The sequence below is a fragment of the Phoxinus phoxinus genome, assembly GCF_949152265.1.
Source record: "Phoxinus phoxinus genome assembly, chromosome: 6".
Classification (NCBI taxonomy): Eukaryota; Metazoa; Chordata; class Actinopteri; order Cypriniformes; family Leuciscidae; genus Phoxinus; species Phoxinus phoxinus.
The window spans coordinates 2,974,853-2,990,036 of NC_136881.1; the positions used below are offsets into that span (position 1 = coordinate 2,974,853).

Genomic DNA, 15,184 nt, shown 5'->3' on the forward strand with positions numbered 1-15,184 from the left:
CAAGTTGGTTGGGAAGCACGACCTGCTTGTCAGGTTCTTTAGGGGGGCGAGGCGGGTGAGGCCCGTCTCTTGTCAGCTTGCTGCGCCCACGGTTGCGCTTATGTCTCCAGAGTGAAAAACCTGTTGAGTCCTCCGTCACCCTCGGCAGCTGGACGTGGTGGAGCGTCCGTCGCCAGACCTATATGCCGCTGAATCCTTGAGAACCGGGTCTAGGCTGGGTACCATATGTGTGACCCTGCAGGGATCCCATATGTTGCTTTTTTACATGGTTGCTCCTAAACGGAAGCCTGTGTCCTTCCCTTGGGAGAACCCATCTCTTAGGAGATTGGTGTCAACACAGTAATTCCATATGCAAACAACCCCACGAGGTTAGTCCATATGTTATCTCCATATGACTCCTTTGGGGAAGGATGTGGCTGCTTCTGCCGTGTTCCTTTTCCAATGGAAAGGACACGCTTTCCCAGTGTTATCCAATAGTCTCACTGAGTCGGAACAGCAGTGATAGACTTCTCTGGGTAAGCCCTGTCCCATCAGGTAAGAGGGAGTAGGAGGTTTACACAGAGGGCTGGATGGGGTCAGCAGCTCTGGCGCTGCAAATGCAAATGTGATTCACTTTTACTGCTGTTAATCTTGTATGACAAACAAATTACATTACACCATCATCATAAAGTCAATGTTTATAAAGGAAAGCAAGCACACAATGAATAAACACAGACATATAGCTGCCACAAACAGGAGTAATGCAATGCCATCTTTACAGATTTGCATCATTGTTTGTTTACATCAAGGCCATTTTGACCATTGTGGCGCCCATAGGCTATTGACATGTTGAGGGCAACAAAGGTTGTTTGTCCTGAAATGGCTTTGGGTTGGTTACATGCATATTTATGTTCATGCATTTGTCAGACACCTTTAGTCAAAGTTACTTGCATTTAGTCATTTCATGCATGCACTTCATGTTAGCACCAGGCTCTAGTGGTTGAGCTATGTTTTCAGTATAAAACCACTTGAGGCTGTACATTTAGGTGATTATTATATTATGATTAAGGGGGTTTAGACTATTTTCTTGGCCTGGTGCTTAAGAATATCCCTTAATATTATAAGAAGTTCAACAAAATACATATATCATATATACATATATCATATATCAACTTTTTTATTCCACAAAAGTAAGAAAGCTTTGGAAAGACATGAGAGTTAGTAAATGACACTATTTCACAGTGGCATTGACTCTGGCTAGTAAGACTGAAACAGTGGCTTGAGACTCAGCTGCTTTGATTGTATGAGGTATTGGTCGTGGTTTTGTTGATCACAGGTAATGTAAAGATCCTCATGAGCCGGTCACATTTGAACAGATCCATGAAGGCCTGCTTAAAGTCCCCCGACAGCGTGTAGAGCGGCAGGTTGAAAATTATGTTAAGTACAGCGATCGGCCTCAATATAATGTAGACGGCATGAACGCCACGGTCCAGCATGCAGTCGGTTTCCAGAGTGAGTTTCGTGTAGATTCTCAGAGCTCGTAGCACGTGATAGGGAAGAAAGCAAACAATAAAGCACGTCAATATTAACACGATGAGTCGCCTTGCTTTAACCCGTTTCTTGCTTCCCATATGAGGACCCTTCTTTAGCTCTACAATGATGCGCCAATAGCAAAGACAGACCACGACCAGAGGAAGCAAATATCCCAGTACGGTCAAAGCCCAACTATATGGCCAGACGATTTCTACTTTGTTGCTCGCAAAGTCCAAGCAGTATGTCTTATTGTCCCCTGGAACCGCGTCAAACACGTTAAAAATCGGACTTAACTCGCCCATCGTCACGACCCAAACCAAGAAGCAAGCCAACACGCCCCATCGCTTCTGCTTGATGCTGTACGTGTGCAACGGATGCACGATCGCCACGTACCGGAAGATGGCCAGACAGGTGAGGAAGAGGATGCTGCCGTAGAGGTTGAAGTGGAACATGAATCGGGCAAAACGGCACATGGCGACCCCCAGCGTCCAGGTGTCATTGAGGACATAGTAGTAGATCAAGAAGGGCAAGCTGACCATAAAGAGAAGGTCAGTGATGACGAGGTTCACCATGATGATGGTGCTGCTCTTCCAGTGTCGAACTTTGAGCACGTAGACCAGCAGAGCGGTGATATTACCCACAACGCCCACGATGAAGATGGCACCGTACATGACGGGCAGGTAGTAGCGCTTCAACACGTTGTCTACGTCGGTGCAGTTGTCACTCAAGCTGTCACTCGAGCCGTAGTAGATTTTACTCGTCATAGTTGTTCTTGCAGAAGGAAAAAATACAAAACATTGTTAAAGTGCGCACATCATGCAAAGTAGATGTCCTAAAATGTATAGTATTTCAGAGGCTGTTCTTGTTCTCTACTTTCCATTGAATACCTCAGCAATGTAATAAATAGATGTGCATCTATCATGCAATAAAAGAAGAAAATGATCCACACCAAGTAGGTGTCAGTGTCTCAGTTAAATTTAATAGTGTTAACCATATTTTTTTAAATAGAATGAAGTCATCAAAACAACCCTGACACAGAACTGTTTTGATGACTTCCTTCTATCTTTAAACGTTACTGTTGACTCTATTAAATTTAACGCGGAAATTGACGCCAACTCGATTTTATTTCTCGATACCAAAGTCTAATTAGAATTGGGTACTTTTTAGTTTATATATAGTTATTGGACAAATTGTACATCTTCAAAGATGAGGTAATGTTGAACTCAGACTTTTACATTGGGATTGTAAATTAACTTTTGACTTGAAGTTGAGGTTTGAATGAGGAATTTCCCCTGAATTGTTTTCTGTAAATATATTTTTTGTGGCTTGATATAAATACTAAATTGGGAATTTTTTTTAACAATGATGATATTGCCAAATGTCATGTTAATTACTTTAAAATGTTATATAAGATGGGTTGTGTAATGCACTTAAATAATGTACAAATGTATAAGCTAGGCCCTTTGTAATAATATAGCCTAAGCATTTTTTATATTAGTAGGAATGTCCAGTCATTTAAATGAAAGCAAAATGTAAATGATTAACCCTCAAAATGTTTTGCTCTCTGCACTTCTTTGAACCTTTTTACTTTTTTGGTGGCCTTGATGAAATAACATTTGTGTGTGTATGTGTGTGTGTGTGTGTGTGTGTGTGTGTGTGTGTGTGTGTGTGTGTGTGTGTTTTAACACTTGTGAAATTCTAAGATATGGATCTGTTGTAGTCTCGGTGTGTGTGTGTGTGTGTGTGTGTGTGTGTGTGTGTGTGTGTGTGTGTGTGTGTGTGTGTGTGTGTGTGTGTGTGTGTGTGTGTGTGTGTGTGTGTGTGTGTGTGTGTGTGTGTGTGTGTGTGTGTGTGTGTGTGTGTGTGTGTGTGCTTTAACACTTGTGAAATTCTAAGATATGGATCTGTTGTAGTCTCAATGTGAAGCTGAATTTATTTAAATTATTTATATCCATAATAGCTAATGTTAAAAATAAAAAAAATAATAAGAAAACAAATATAACTAAAATTTCAATAATTTGCATGGTCTGTCTGAATACTCAATTCTGATTGGCTGGAAGCTGTGCAATATAATTGGTTAATGCACAGGTAGTTCCAAGTCAGTTTAATAATGTTTCGATATTAATTCGCTGATTTGATTGAAGCACACACACATACTGTACGAAACCTTTAGGAGCACAAACAGCTGCCCGTGACTTTATTAATAAATTAACTTTGCTGCAACCCAAAGTTTGAGTTGCAGCTCCACTAAATACTCCACTAACACTCTGTTGTAGTTGCAACTTATAATCTACAGAATGTGTTAAAGGAACCATCAAAATAAAGTTGCAACTACAACAGAGTGTTAGTGGAGTATTTTTAGACTGGTTGGGGTTAGAATAAGTTGACATAGTTGCAAAGTTACTTATAGTCAGTATAATATCTGTTGAGGAGCATCAGATAAAGTGTTAGCAGATATTAACAAGACAGTCTACTAATACTCTGATGACTAATGATAAAGTGTTACCAATTTGACTAATGCAAATAATTCTAAAGTGAAGATCATGGTAACCCACTAGTAATGACTCAAGTTTTACTAAATCCTTTAGAAGGAATTACTAGTTATTTGGAACAGAAATCTAAAGTGAAAAGCATGATAACTGTGCATTATAATTGGAGGGTTTTGTTACCCTTCTTAAAATCTTATGCAATTTTACTTCTAAGTAAATGTATTGTTTAAAGGATATGTTTACTGAACAATGAGAAAATACTGAGATGGAAATATACTAGAAGAGCTTTACAACAATCTGTTTTTAGAAGAGGTGAATACTTACAATGTGGTCTGATGCTCCTCATCCAGCCGCTGGTTCCTCAGAGCAACGAGCTGTGGTGATCATGAGTTTAAATGCCTGAGCTGATCCTCCCTCTTCTCATCAACAGTTCCTGGTAAATCATATATATATTCATTTGCATTTATTTATGTCACATCAAAACACACAGACAAAATGATCTGTCATCACATGATGTTATTCATGATATTTGGCTATGGGGAAAGTTGTGCTGTCAATGTTTTATGAACACAATGCTGTTCAGATTGATACACTATCCATCCTAAACCGTATTCAAGATAAGAATTAGTGCATCCCAAACATGCCAGCGGAGCTTGTTATTTTTGGTGGATTTTAAAAATTAACGTATTTTATTTACGTAAATGTGACTAGCCGAGACTCTTCTTTATGTGTACAGATGTGACTAGCCGAGACTCTTCTTTATGTGTACAGATGTGACTAGCCGAGACTCTTCTTTATGTGCACAGATGTGACTAGCCGAGACTCTTCTTTATGTGTACAGATGTGACTAGCCGAGACTCTTCTTTATGTGTGCAGATGTGACTAGCCGAGACTCTTCTTTATGTGTACAGATGTGACTAGCCGAGACTCTTCTTTATGTGTGCAGATGTGACTAGCCGAGACTCTTCTTTATGTGTGCAGATGTGACTAGCCGAGACTCTTCTTTATGTGTGCAGATGTGACTAACCGAGACTCTTCTTTATGTGTACAGATGTGACTAGCCGAGACTCTTCTTTATGTGTGCAGATGTGACTAGCCGAGACTCTTCTTTATGTGTACAGATGTGACTAGCCGAGACTCTTCTTTATGTGTACAGATGTGACTAGCCGAGACTCTTCTTTATGTGTACAGATGTGACTAGCCGAGACTCTTCTTTATGTGTACAGATGTGACTAGCCGAGACTCTTCTTTATGTGTACAGATGTGACTAGCCGAGACTCTTCTTTATGTGAACAGATTTGACTAGCCGAGACCCTTCTTTATGTGTACAGATGTGACTAGCCGAGACTCTTCTTTATGTGTACAGATGTGACTAGCCGAGACTCTTCTTTATGTGTACAGATGTGACTAGCCGAGACTCTTCTTTATGTGTACAGATGTGACTAGTCGAGACTCTTCTTTATGTGTACAGATGTGACTAGCCGAGACTCTTCTTTATGTGTACAGATGTGACTAGCCGAGACTCTTCTTTATGTGTACAGATGTGACTAGCCGAGACTCTTCTTTATGTGTACAGATGTGACTAGCCGAGACTCTTCTTTATGTGTACAGATGTGACTAGTCGAGACTCTTCTTTATGTGTACAGATGTGACTAGTCGAGACTCTTCTTTATGTGTACAGATGTGACTAGCCGAGACTCTTCTTTATGTGTACAGATGTGACTAGCCGAGACTCTTCTTCATGTGTACAGATGTGACTAGCCGAGACTCTTCTTTATGTGTACAGATGTGACTAGCCGAGACTCTTCTTCATGTGTGCAGATGTGACTAGCCGAGACTCTTCTTTATGTGTACAGATGTGACTAGCCGAGACTCTTCTTTATGTGTACAGATGTGACTAGCCGAGACTCTTCTTTATGTGTACAGATGTGACTAGCCGAGACTCTTCTTTATGTGTACAGATGTGACTAGCCGAGACTCTTCTTTATGTGTACAGATGTGACTAGTCGAGACTCTTCTTTATGTGTACAGATGTGACTAGTCGAGACTCTTCTTTATGTGTACAGACAGATGTGACTAGCCGAGACTCTTCTTTATGTGTACAGATGTGACTAGCCGAGACTCTTCTTCATGTGTACAGATGTGACTAGCCGAGACTCTTCTTCATGTGTGCAGATGTGACTAGCCGAGACTCTTCTTTATGTGTACAGATGTGACTAGCCGAGACTCTTCTTTATGTGTACAGATGTGACTAGCCGAGACTCTTCTTTGTGTACAGATGTGACTAGCCGAGACTCTTCTTTATGTGTACAGATGTGACTAGCCGAGACTCTTCTTTTTGTGTGCAGATGTGACTAGCCGAGACTCTTCTTTATGTGTACAGATGTGACTAGCCGAGACTCTTCTTTTTGTGTACAGATGTGACTAGTCGAGACTCTTCTTTGTGTACAGATGTGACTAGCCGAGACTCTTCTTTATGTGTACAGATGTGACTAGCCGAGACTCTTCTTTTTGTGTGCAGATGTGACTAGCCGAGACTCTTCTTTATGTGTACAGATGTGACTAGCCGAGACTCTTCTTTTTGTGTGCAGATGTGACTAGCCGAGACTCTTCTTTATGTGTGCAGATGTGACTAGCCGAGACTCTTCTTTATGTGTACAGATGTGACTAGCCGAGACTCTTCTTTATGTGTACAGATGTGACTAGCCGAGACTCTTCTTTGTGTACAGATGTGACTAGCCGAGACTCTTCTTCATGTGTACAGATGTGACTAGCCGAGACTCTTCTTTATGTGTACAGATGTGACTAGCCGAGACTCTTCTTTATGTGTACAGATGTGACTAGCCGAGACTCTTCTTTGTGTACAGATGTGACTAGCCGAGACTCTTCTTTGTGTACAGATGTGACTAGCCGAGACTCTTCTTTATGTGTTCAGATGTGACTAGCCGAGACTCTTCTTTATGTGTACAGATGTGACTAGCCGAGACTCTTCTTTATGTGTGCAGATGTGACTAGCCGAGACTCTTCTTTATGTGTACAGATGTGACTAGCCGAGACTCTTCTTTATGTGTACAGATGTGACTAGCCGAGACTCTTCTTTATGTGTACAGATGTGACTAGCCGAGACTCTTCTTTATGTGTGCAGATGTGACTAGCCGAGACTCTTCTTTATGTGTACAGATGTGACTAGCCGAGACTCTTCTTTTTGTGTGCAGATGTGACTAGCCGAGACTCTTCTTTATGTGTACAGATGTGACTAGCCGAGACTCTTCTTCATGTGTACAGATGTGACTAGCCGAGACTCTTCTTCATGTGTGCAGATGTGACTAGCCGAGACTCTTCTTTATGTGTACAGATGTGACTAGCCGAGACTCTTCTTTATGTGTACAGATGTGACTAGCCGAGACTCTTCTTTATGTGTACAGATGTGACTAGCCGAGACTCTTCTTTATGTGTACAGATGTGACTAGCCGAGACTCTTCTTTATGTGTGCAGATGTGACTAGCCGAGACTCTTCTTTATGTGTACAGATGTGACTAGCCGAGACTCTTCTTTTTGTGTGCAGATGTGACTAGCCGAGACTCTTCTTTATGTGTACAGATGTGACTAGCCGAGACTCTTCTTTATGTGTACAGATGTGACTAGCCGAGACTCTTCTTTATGTGTACAGATGTGACTAGCCGAGACTCTTCTTTATGTGTACAGATGTGACTAGCCGAGACTCTTCTTTATGTGTACAGATGTGACTAGCCGAGACTCTTCTTCATGTGTACAGATGTGACTAGCCGAGACTCTTCTTTATGTGTACAGATGTGACTAGCCGAGACTCTTCTTTATGTGCACAGATGTGACTAGCCGAGACTCTTCTTCATGTGTACAGATGTGGCTAGCCGAGACTCTTCTTTATGTGTACAGATGTGACTAGCCGAGACTCTTCTTTATGTGTACAGATGTGACTAGCCGAGACTCTTCTTTATGTGTACAGATGTGACTAGCCGAGACTCTTCTTTATGTGTACAGATGTGACTAGCCGAGACTTTTCTTTATGTGCGCAGATGTGACTTGCCGAGACTCTTCTTTATGTGTACAGATGTGACTAGCCGAGACTTTTCTTTATGTGCGCAGATGTGACTAGCCGAGACTCTTCTTTATGTGTACAGATGTGACTAGCCGAGACTTTTCTTTATGTGCGCAGATGTGACTTGCCGAGACTCTTCTTTATGTGCACAGATGTGACTAGCCGAGACTCTTCTTTATGTGCACAGATGTGACTAGCCGAGACTCTTCTTTATGTGTACAGATGTGACTAGCCGAGACTCTTCTTTATGTGTACAGATGTGACTAGCCGAGACTCTTCTTTATGTGCACAGATGTGACTAGCCGAGACTCTTCTTTTTGTGAGCAGATGTGACTTGCCGAGACTCTTCTTTATGTGCACAGATGTGACTAGCCGAGACTCTTCTTTTTGTGAGCAGATGTGACTAGCCGAGACTCTTCTTTATGTGTACAGATGTGACTTGCCGAGACTCTTCTTTATGTGCACAGATGTGACTAGCCGAGACTCTTCTTTATGTGCGCAGATGTGACTAGCCGAGACTTTTCTTTATGTGCGCAGATGTGACTTGCCGAGACTCTTCTTTATGTGCACAGATGTGACTAGCCGAGACTCTTCTTTTTGTGAGCAGATGTGACTAGCCGAGACTCTTCTTTATGTGTACAGATGTGACTAGCCGAGACTTTTCTTTATGTGCGCAGATGTGACTTGCCGAGACTCTTCTTTATGTGCACAGATGTGACTAGCCGAGACTCTTCTTCATGTGTGCAGATGTGACTAGCCGAGACTCTTCTTTATGTGTACAGATGTGACTAGCCGAGACTCTTCTTTATGTGCACAGATGTGACTAGCCGAGACTCTTCTTCATGTGTGCAGATGTGACTAGCCGAGACTCTTCTTTATGTGTACAGATGTGACTAGCCGAGACTCTTCTTTATGTGTACAGATGTGACTAGCCGTGACTCTTCTTCATGTGTACAGATGTGACTAGCCGAGACTCTTCTTTATGTGTACAGATGTGACTAGCCGAGACTCTTCTTTATGTGTACAGATGTGACTAGCCGAGACTCTTCTTCATGTGTACAGATGTGACTAGCCGAGACTCTTCTTCATGTGTACAGATGTGACTAGCCGAGACTCTTCTTCATGTGTACAGATGTGACTAGCCGAGACTCTTCTTCATGTGTACAGATGTGACTAGCCGAGACTCTTCTTCATGTGTACAGATGTGACTAGCCGAGACTCTTCTTCATGTGTACAGATGTGACTAGCCGAGACTCTTCTTTATGTGCACAGATGTGACTAGCCGAGACTCTTCTTCATGTGTACAGATGTGACTAGCCGAGACTCTTCTTTATGTGTACAGATGTGACTAGCCGAGACTCTTCTTTTTGTGAGCAGATGTGACTAGCCGAGACTCTTCTTTATGTGTACAGATGTGACTAGCCGAGACTCTTCTTTATGTGCACAGATGTGACTAGCCGAGACTCTTCTTTATGTGTGCAGATGTGACTAGCCGAGACTCTTCTTTATGTGCGCAGATGTGACTTGCCGAGACTCTTCTTTATGTGCACAGATGTGACTAGCCGAGACTCTTCTTTTTGTGAGCAGATGTGACTAGCCGAGACTCTTCTTTATGTGTACAGATGTGACTAGCCGAGACTTTTCTTTATGTGCGCAGATGTGACTTGCCGAGACTCTTCTTTATGTGCACAGATGTGACTAGCCGAGACTCTTCTTCATGTGTGCAGATGTGACTAGCCGAGACTCTTCTTTATGTGTACAGATGTGACTAGCCGAGACTCTTCTTTATGTGCACAGATGTGACTAGCCGAGACTCTTCTTCATGTGTGCAGATGTGACTAGCCGAGACTCTTCTTTATGTGTACAGATGTGACTAGCCGAGACTCTTCTTTATGTGTACAGATGTGACTAGCCGTGACTCTTCTTCATGTGTACAGATGTGACTAGCCGAGACTCTTCTTTATGTGTACAGATGTGACTAGCCGAGACTCTTCTTTATGTGTACAGATGTGACTAGCCGAGACTCTTCTTCATGTGTACAGATGTGACTAGCCGAGACTCTTCTTCATGTGTACAGATGTGACTAGCCGAGACTCTTCTTCATGTGTACAGATGTGACCAGCCGAGACTCTTCTTCATGTGTACAGATGTGACTAGCCGAGACTCTTCTTCATGTGTACAGATGTGACTAGCCGAGACTCTTCTTCATGTGTACAGATGTGACTAGCCGAGACTCTTCTTTATGTGCACAGATGTGACTAGCCGAGACTCTTCTTCATGTGTACAGATGTGACTAGCCGAGACTCTTCTTTATGTGTACAGATGTGACTAGCCGAGACTCTTCTTTTTGTGAGCAGATGTGACTAGCCGAGACTCTTCTTTATGTGTACAGATGTGACTAGCCGAGACTCTTCTTTATGTGCACAGATGTGACTAGCCGAGACTCTTCTTTATGTGTGCAGATGTGACTAGCCGAGACTCTTCTTTATGTGCACAGATGTGACTAGCCGAGACTCTTCTTCATGTGTACAGATGTGACTAGCCGAGACTCTTCTTTATGTGTACAGATGTGACTAGCCGTGACTCTTCTTTATGTGTACAGATGTGACTAGCCGAGACTCTTCTTTATGTGCACAGATGTGACTAGCCGAGACTCTTCTTTATGTGTACAGATGTGACTAGCCGACACTGAGTTCGCCAATTTAAGACATGAAGTTGTATGCAATCCTTACCAGCACTATAGTGCATACACACTGACCCACTCTGTGGTCAGCTCCCTGGTCAGAGTTCTGGCCGCTGGAAGTTTTTCAAGAAAGTAGTCCTGGTTAGTTTCTGGGGCCTCAAAACTGTGTGTTTTTACGTGAAAAAAATTATTTGCGTTTCAAAGCTCGATTAATTTACATCACAAAAAACACCGTTTTAATTGCCACTATTTTCTTTCCGTTTCTATCAATCTGCGCTGCTGTCGACGTCAACAGTGCGCACGTTCCGATCAGCTGTTCTGTAGTGTTTACACAATCGAATGACAACGACGTAAAAAGTAGAAAATTAACAATGGTGCGAACTTGTAAATTCCCTGGTTGTGACCACAAGAATGTGCCGGGATCCCCGTTCAGATTCCATCGTTTTCCTGTTTCGGATATAGCTATGAGACAGCTTTGGCTGGTTGCCACCGGCTACTCTGCGGGAGCTAATATCCAGAATCAAGGATTTTCGTGTGTGCAGTGCTCACTTCAGCGAAGACGATTACATCCCCAACCAAGGAGGAAAAAGAAGAAAAAAAACTATTTTTAAAGAGTTTTGCTGTACCAGTAGCACGGGTAAGCTCTATTTACTAACTTTATGATCCCATGTCTAAACTGTACGGTAAACAAGCTGATGTTTAGACTCCAGTGGAAATCACGTGAAAAGAAGTCTAATATAAAAACAGGATATAGGTACAATTTGCTGAGAAAACGATTTGATTGTACACACTTCATCAGAAGTTTCGTAGTCAGACATGTTGTCAGCGAGTCGCGCTATCAACAGCTGATCGGAACGTGTGCACTGTTGACGTTGACAGCAGCGTGGATTGACAGAAATGGAAAGAAAATAGTGCCGATTAAAACTGAGGTATGAATTTTGTCTGGAGTGTTTTTTGTGATGTAAATTAATCAAGCTTTGAAACGCAAATAATTTTTTCACGTAAAAACGCACAGACCACTCTGTGGTCACCTCCCTGGTCAGAGTTTTGGCCGCTGGAAGTTTTTCAAGAAAGTAGTCCTGGTTAGTTTTCACGTTTTTACGTGAAAAAATTATTTTCGTTTCAAGCGTTTCAAAGCTTCAAAGTGTGTATGCACTATAGTGCTGGTAAGGATTGCATACAACTTCATGTCTTAAATGGGCGAACTAACCCTTTAAGTGTACAGATGTGACTAGAGACTCCTTCTTTCACTATTTTAGGCTATAAATAATTTACATGATTCGTTGCAATTTGTAACTGCCAACGAGACAAGAAACATTAACAAAGCCGGTTTCATCAGGGGTAAGATTAGTGCGCTCTCTAAAACAAGCCCAACACGGATGAGAAGGAGCATGGCAATGGAACGAGAATGAAAACGCACATTCCCTGTCTGACAGTAGATGGCGCTGATGGAACCACAGAAATGCAGCTGTTACCCCGGTAACCCTGTAAACAAATCAGCCCGGTTTCACCCCAAAACGTCATATACTGACGGGTCTTGAGCATACGTCAACATAAGACGAAAAGGGTTCCCCTATAGACGAATCCGACGAGCGTTCTGTGTAGGCTGCCATCTTGTGGCGACGCCATTACTGAGCTGTTACCGGTATGTAAACAAACCTCCGTGATAACGCACCCTCGATGACAGCTACAGCCAGGCAGAATGACTTGTTGGGTTGATGATGTTAGACAGTGGCCTCCAGTCACAGATGAAGGTACAAACGAGATTATTTATGAAAATAGCTTGGCAATAACTATGCTAGCTAGGCTAACGTTAGCTAACGAGGAAACTATAAAAAGATCTGTCCATTTGGCAACAATAAATAAATGAATGACATCAAATAAACGAATTCATGTTTTTCATTTGTGTCCATTATTTATCTAATTTTCACATTGCAAAAGGCAAGGGTAAGGTACAGCTAGAAAGTATACATAATATCAACCAATTAGTGTTTTTAAACCATGGAAAGAGGTCAATATAACAGCAGAACAATGTCACATAACGTTACATTTAGCTCAGGAAAGCCATTAATGACCATAGCATGTTAATTGAATAGAAAAAATAGCTAGAGAGGAGATTTTGCTGAGCACTATATTACATATTTATTATATTTTTTACTTATGTCATTAAATAATTGTTATTATTATAACAAAAACTGCATTATATTTAATTTAATTTGTTATTTTAAACCTTTAATAATACCAGCAGATTGGGCCGTCTATGTTTACAGCATTACAGAAATCTGTGTAAACCGTATGGCACCGGACAGAGGCAGTCGACCCGGGGTATTTTATGTAACTCACAACGTTTACTCTTCCAAACTGAAATTGTACTGCCACCACTGAAACAATTGATAACGGAACATGTTTCCCACTCGACATTATAAAAGTTACACGTTAGTGACAGTCGTAAATCGCGGGCTGTTTATTCCAGTGGACGCAAGTTGCAACTAAACCAATAGGAGGCAATGGCGCAACGCTACCCAGCAACAGCTCAGTTATGGCGCCCGCTTACTTCCGGTAGTTTCGCCGGATTCGTCTATAGGGACGTCCCGCGTGACATCACGCCATTTGGAGCAGCCATCTTGACGGAATAGAAAATGCTAAACCGCCAGTGATACTACAGCTCGTCGCGAAATATTCCTATCATGCCCGAGCGATGCTGTGCAGTTGGATGCGATCACATACGTGATCATACAAAAGGAATATCTTTGTACCGTATCCCAAAAGAAATAAAACGGAGAAACAAGTGGTTGGTGGCAATAAACAGGTGATTTTATTTTGTGTTTTTCCTTGTAAACTCAGTTTAAAAATTATTACAGGTAACGTTACTATAATTTGGTGATTAAAATACATTGACCAACCTTGCGCTGATGATTGAAAAATCCTTCCCCGCTGGTGTCCAAATCAAATAGTTGCTGACCCAGCCGGACATGATACCGATAGCCTGCTATGCTTTTAATGAAGCTCCGGTGTAAAGTTTGCGTGATGGGAAGTGAATAAGGTAGCTGTAAATGTCACCGAACTCAATGTCAGGAAGTTTTTCTACACATTTAATGCCTGTAAAAAAGAACTTGTGGTGCTTCATATGGATCTATGATTCCTAATTCCTTTATCTTCCTCTTGTATCTTTTTCTGATGCTAATAAGTGCGATGATATGACGTGAAGAGTTAGCTGACGGCCGCTGTGCTAATAATAGATAACGTTAGTGGTGGGGGAAAAAATAGATTCTGTTCAATATTGAGATATTTTGCGCACGCAATTATATCAATACTGTAGTGCAAAGTATTGCAAATACTTAGGCTAATTATAAAATAATGATACTAATAACTTTATTATAAGTATAATAATAATATATATTACACACCCCTAATAATAGATCCATTGCCACTGAGTAGCTGACGGATGTATTCCGTCAAAATGGCTGACGCGGCTAGGGGTCACGTGACTGGGAGATCCCTATAACCAGAGAATGTCTAATAAGGGGAGAAGGTTCACTCTCGCTACACTTCCGGCTTCTGACTGGTTGCAGTTCCACTCTGATTCCACATGAGGGCGCTCACAGGACGAGTGCAGAATGAATGGAGGTCTATGGAGCTATACCCCTCAAAATCCACTTTTCTCAGGATATAATTTTTTGTCTAGTAATTTGAATGTTGTATTCGAAAGGAGATGCAAAGAAATTGCACATTGCTGGGTGTTAGATTTTTTAGAGTCACTTATTTGCTTTAAAAAGTCTTTCAAAATGTCAATGACGTCATACACATCGTGCGACCAGAATTACTGCTTTACGGCAATCCTTCAGTCACTGTGGTGCTTTCAGCTCTGCACTTTCTTTTCTCTCGAGGCATCGACAACACAGCTGACACAGGTAAACACACGTGCTAGAAGAGTTTCTGCTAGAATACATTCTGTTCCCGCTTCGGATGCCATGATGCCATCAAGCGGTATCTCTGGTCGTAACCAGTCATTCACTGACCAATCAGCGTTCATTAGCAGAATGCTAGCGTGTTATGAGCAACAACAACTCAACCCGTAAGAAATCGAAAGAACATAAGTACTCGTTCATTCAACTTTCGACCTATAACCCATGTTGAACTTGCCAAACCTACAATCAAATCTGAGATTTCTCAATGGCAATCGGCTGAAAGGGACAAATTTAGCCGTCTAGCTCCATAGACTCCCATTCATTTTGCACTCAGGCGATCGCCCCCAGTGGAACTCTGGTGGAACTACAACCAAAAATTCGGTACAATAGGACTTAATAGGGAGTGGGCAGGCTCTCCGTAGACGGGCTCTGCTATAACGTCAATATGAGACGCAGACATAAGCGCACCAGCAGCGCCTCCTAGCGGTACCCTAACGCATACCTAAACCTACCC

At 41.9% G+C, this 15,184-nt stretch overlaps 1 protein-coding gene across 1 annotated transcript; it reads right to left on the reverse strand.

Annotated features, from left to right (window-relative positions):
• Positions 1-660: 660 nt before the first annotated feature.
• On the reverse strand, positions 661-4,436 carry LOC307000687 (2-oxoglutarate receptor 1-like). The gene is made up of 2 exons (XM_079616470.1): positions 4,326-4,436; positions 661-2,283 (listed from the first exon to the last, which is right to left on the reverse strand). Exon 2 carries the CDS (start codon positions 2,274-2,276, stop codon positions 1,266-1,268), a length of 1,011 nt encoding a protein of 336 aa, XP_079472596.1. The 5' UTR covers positions 2,277-2,283; positions 4,326-4,436; the 3' UTR covers positions 661-1,265.
• Positions 4,437-15,184: the final 10,748 nt, after the last annotated feature.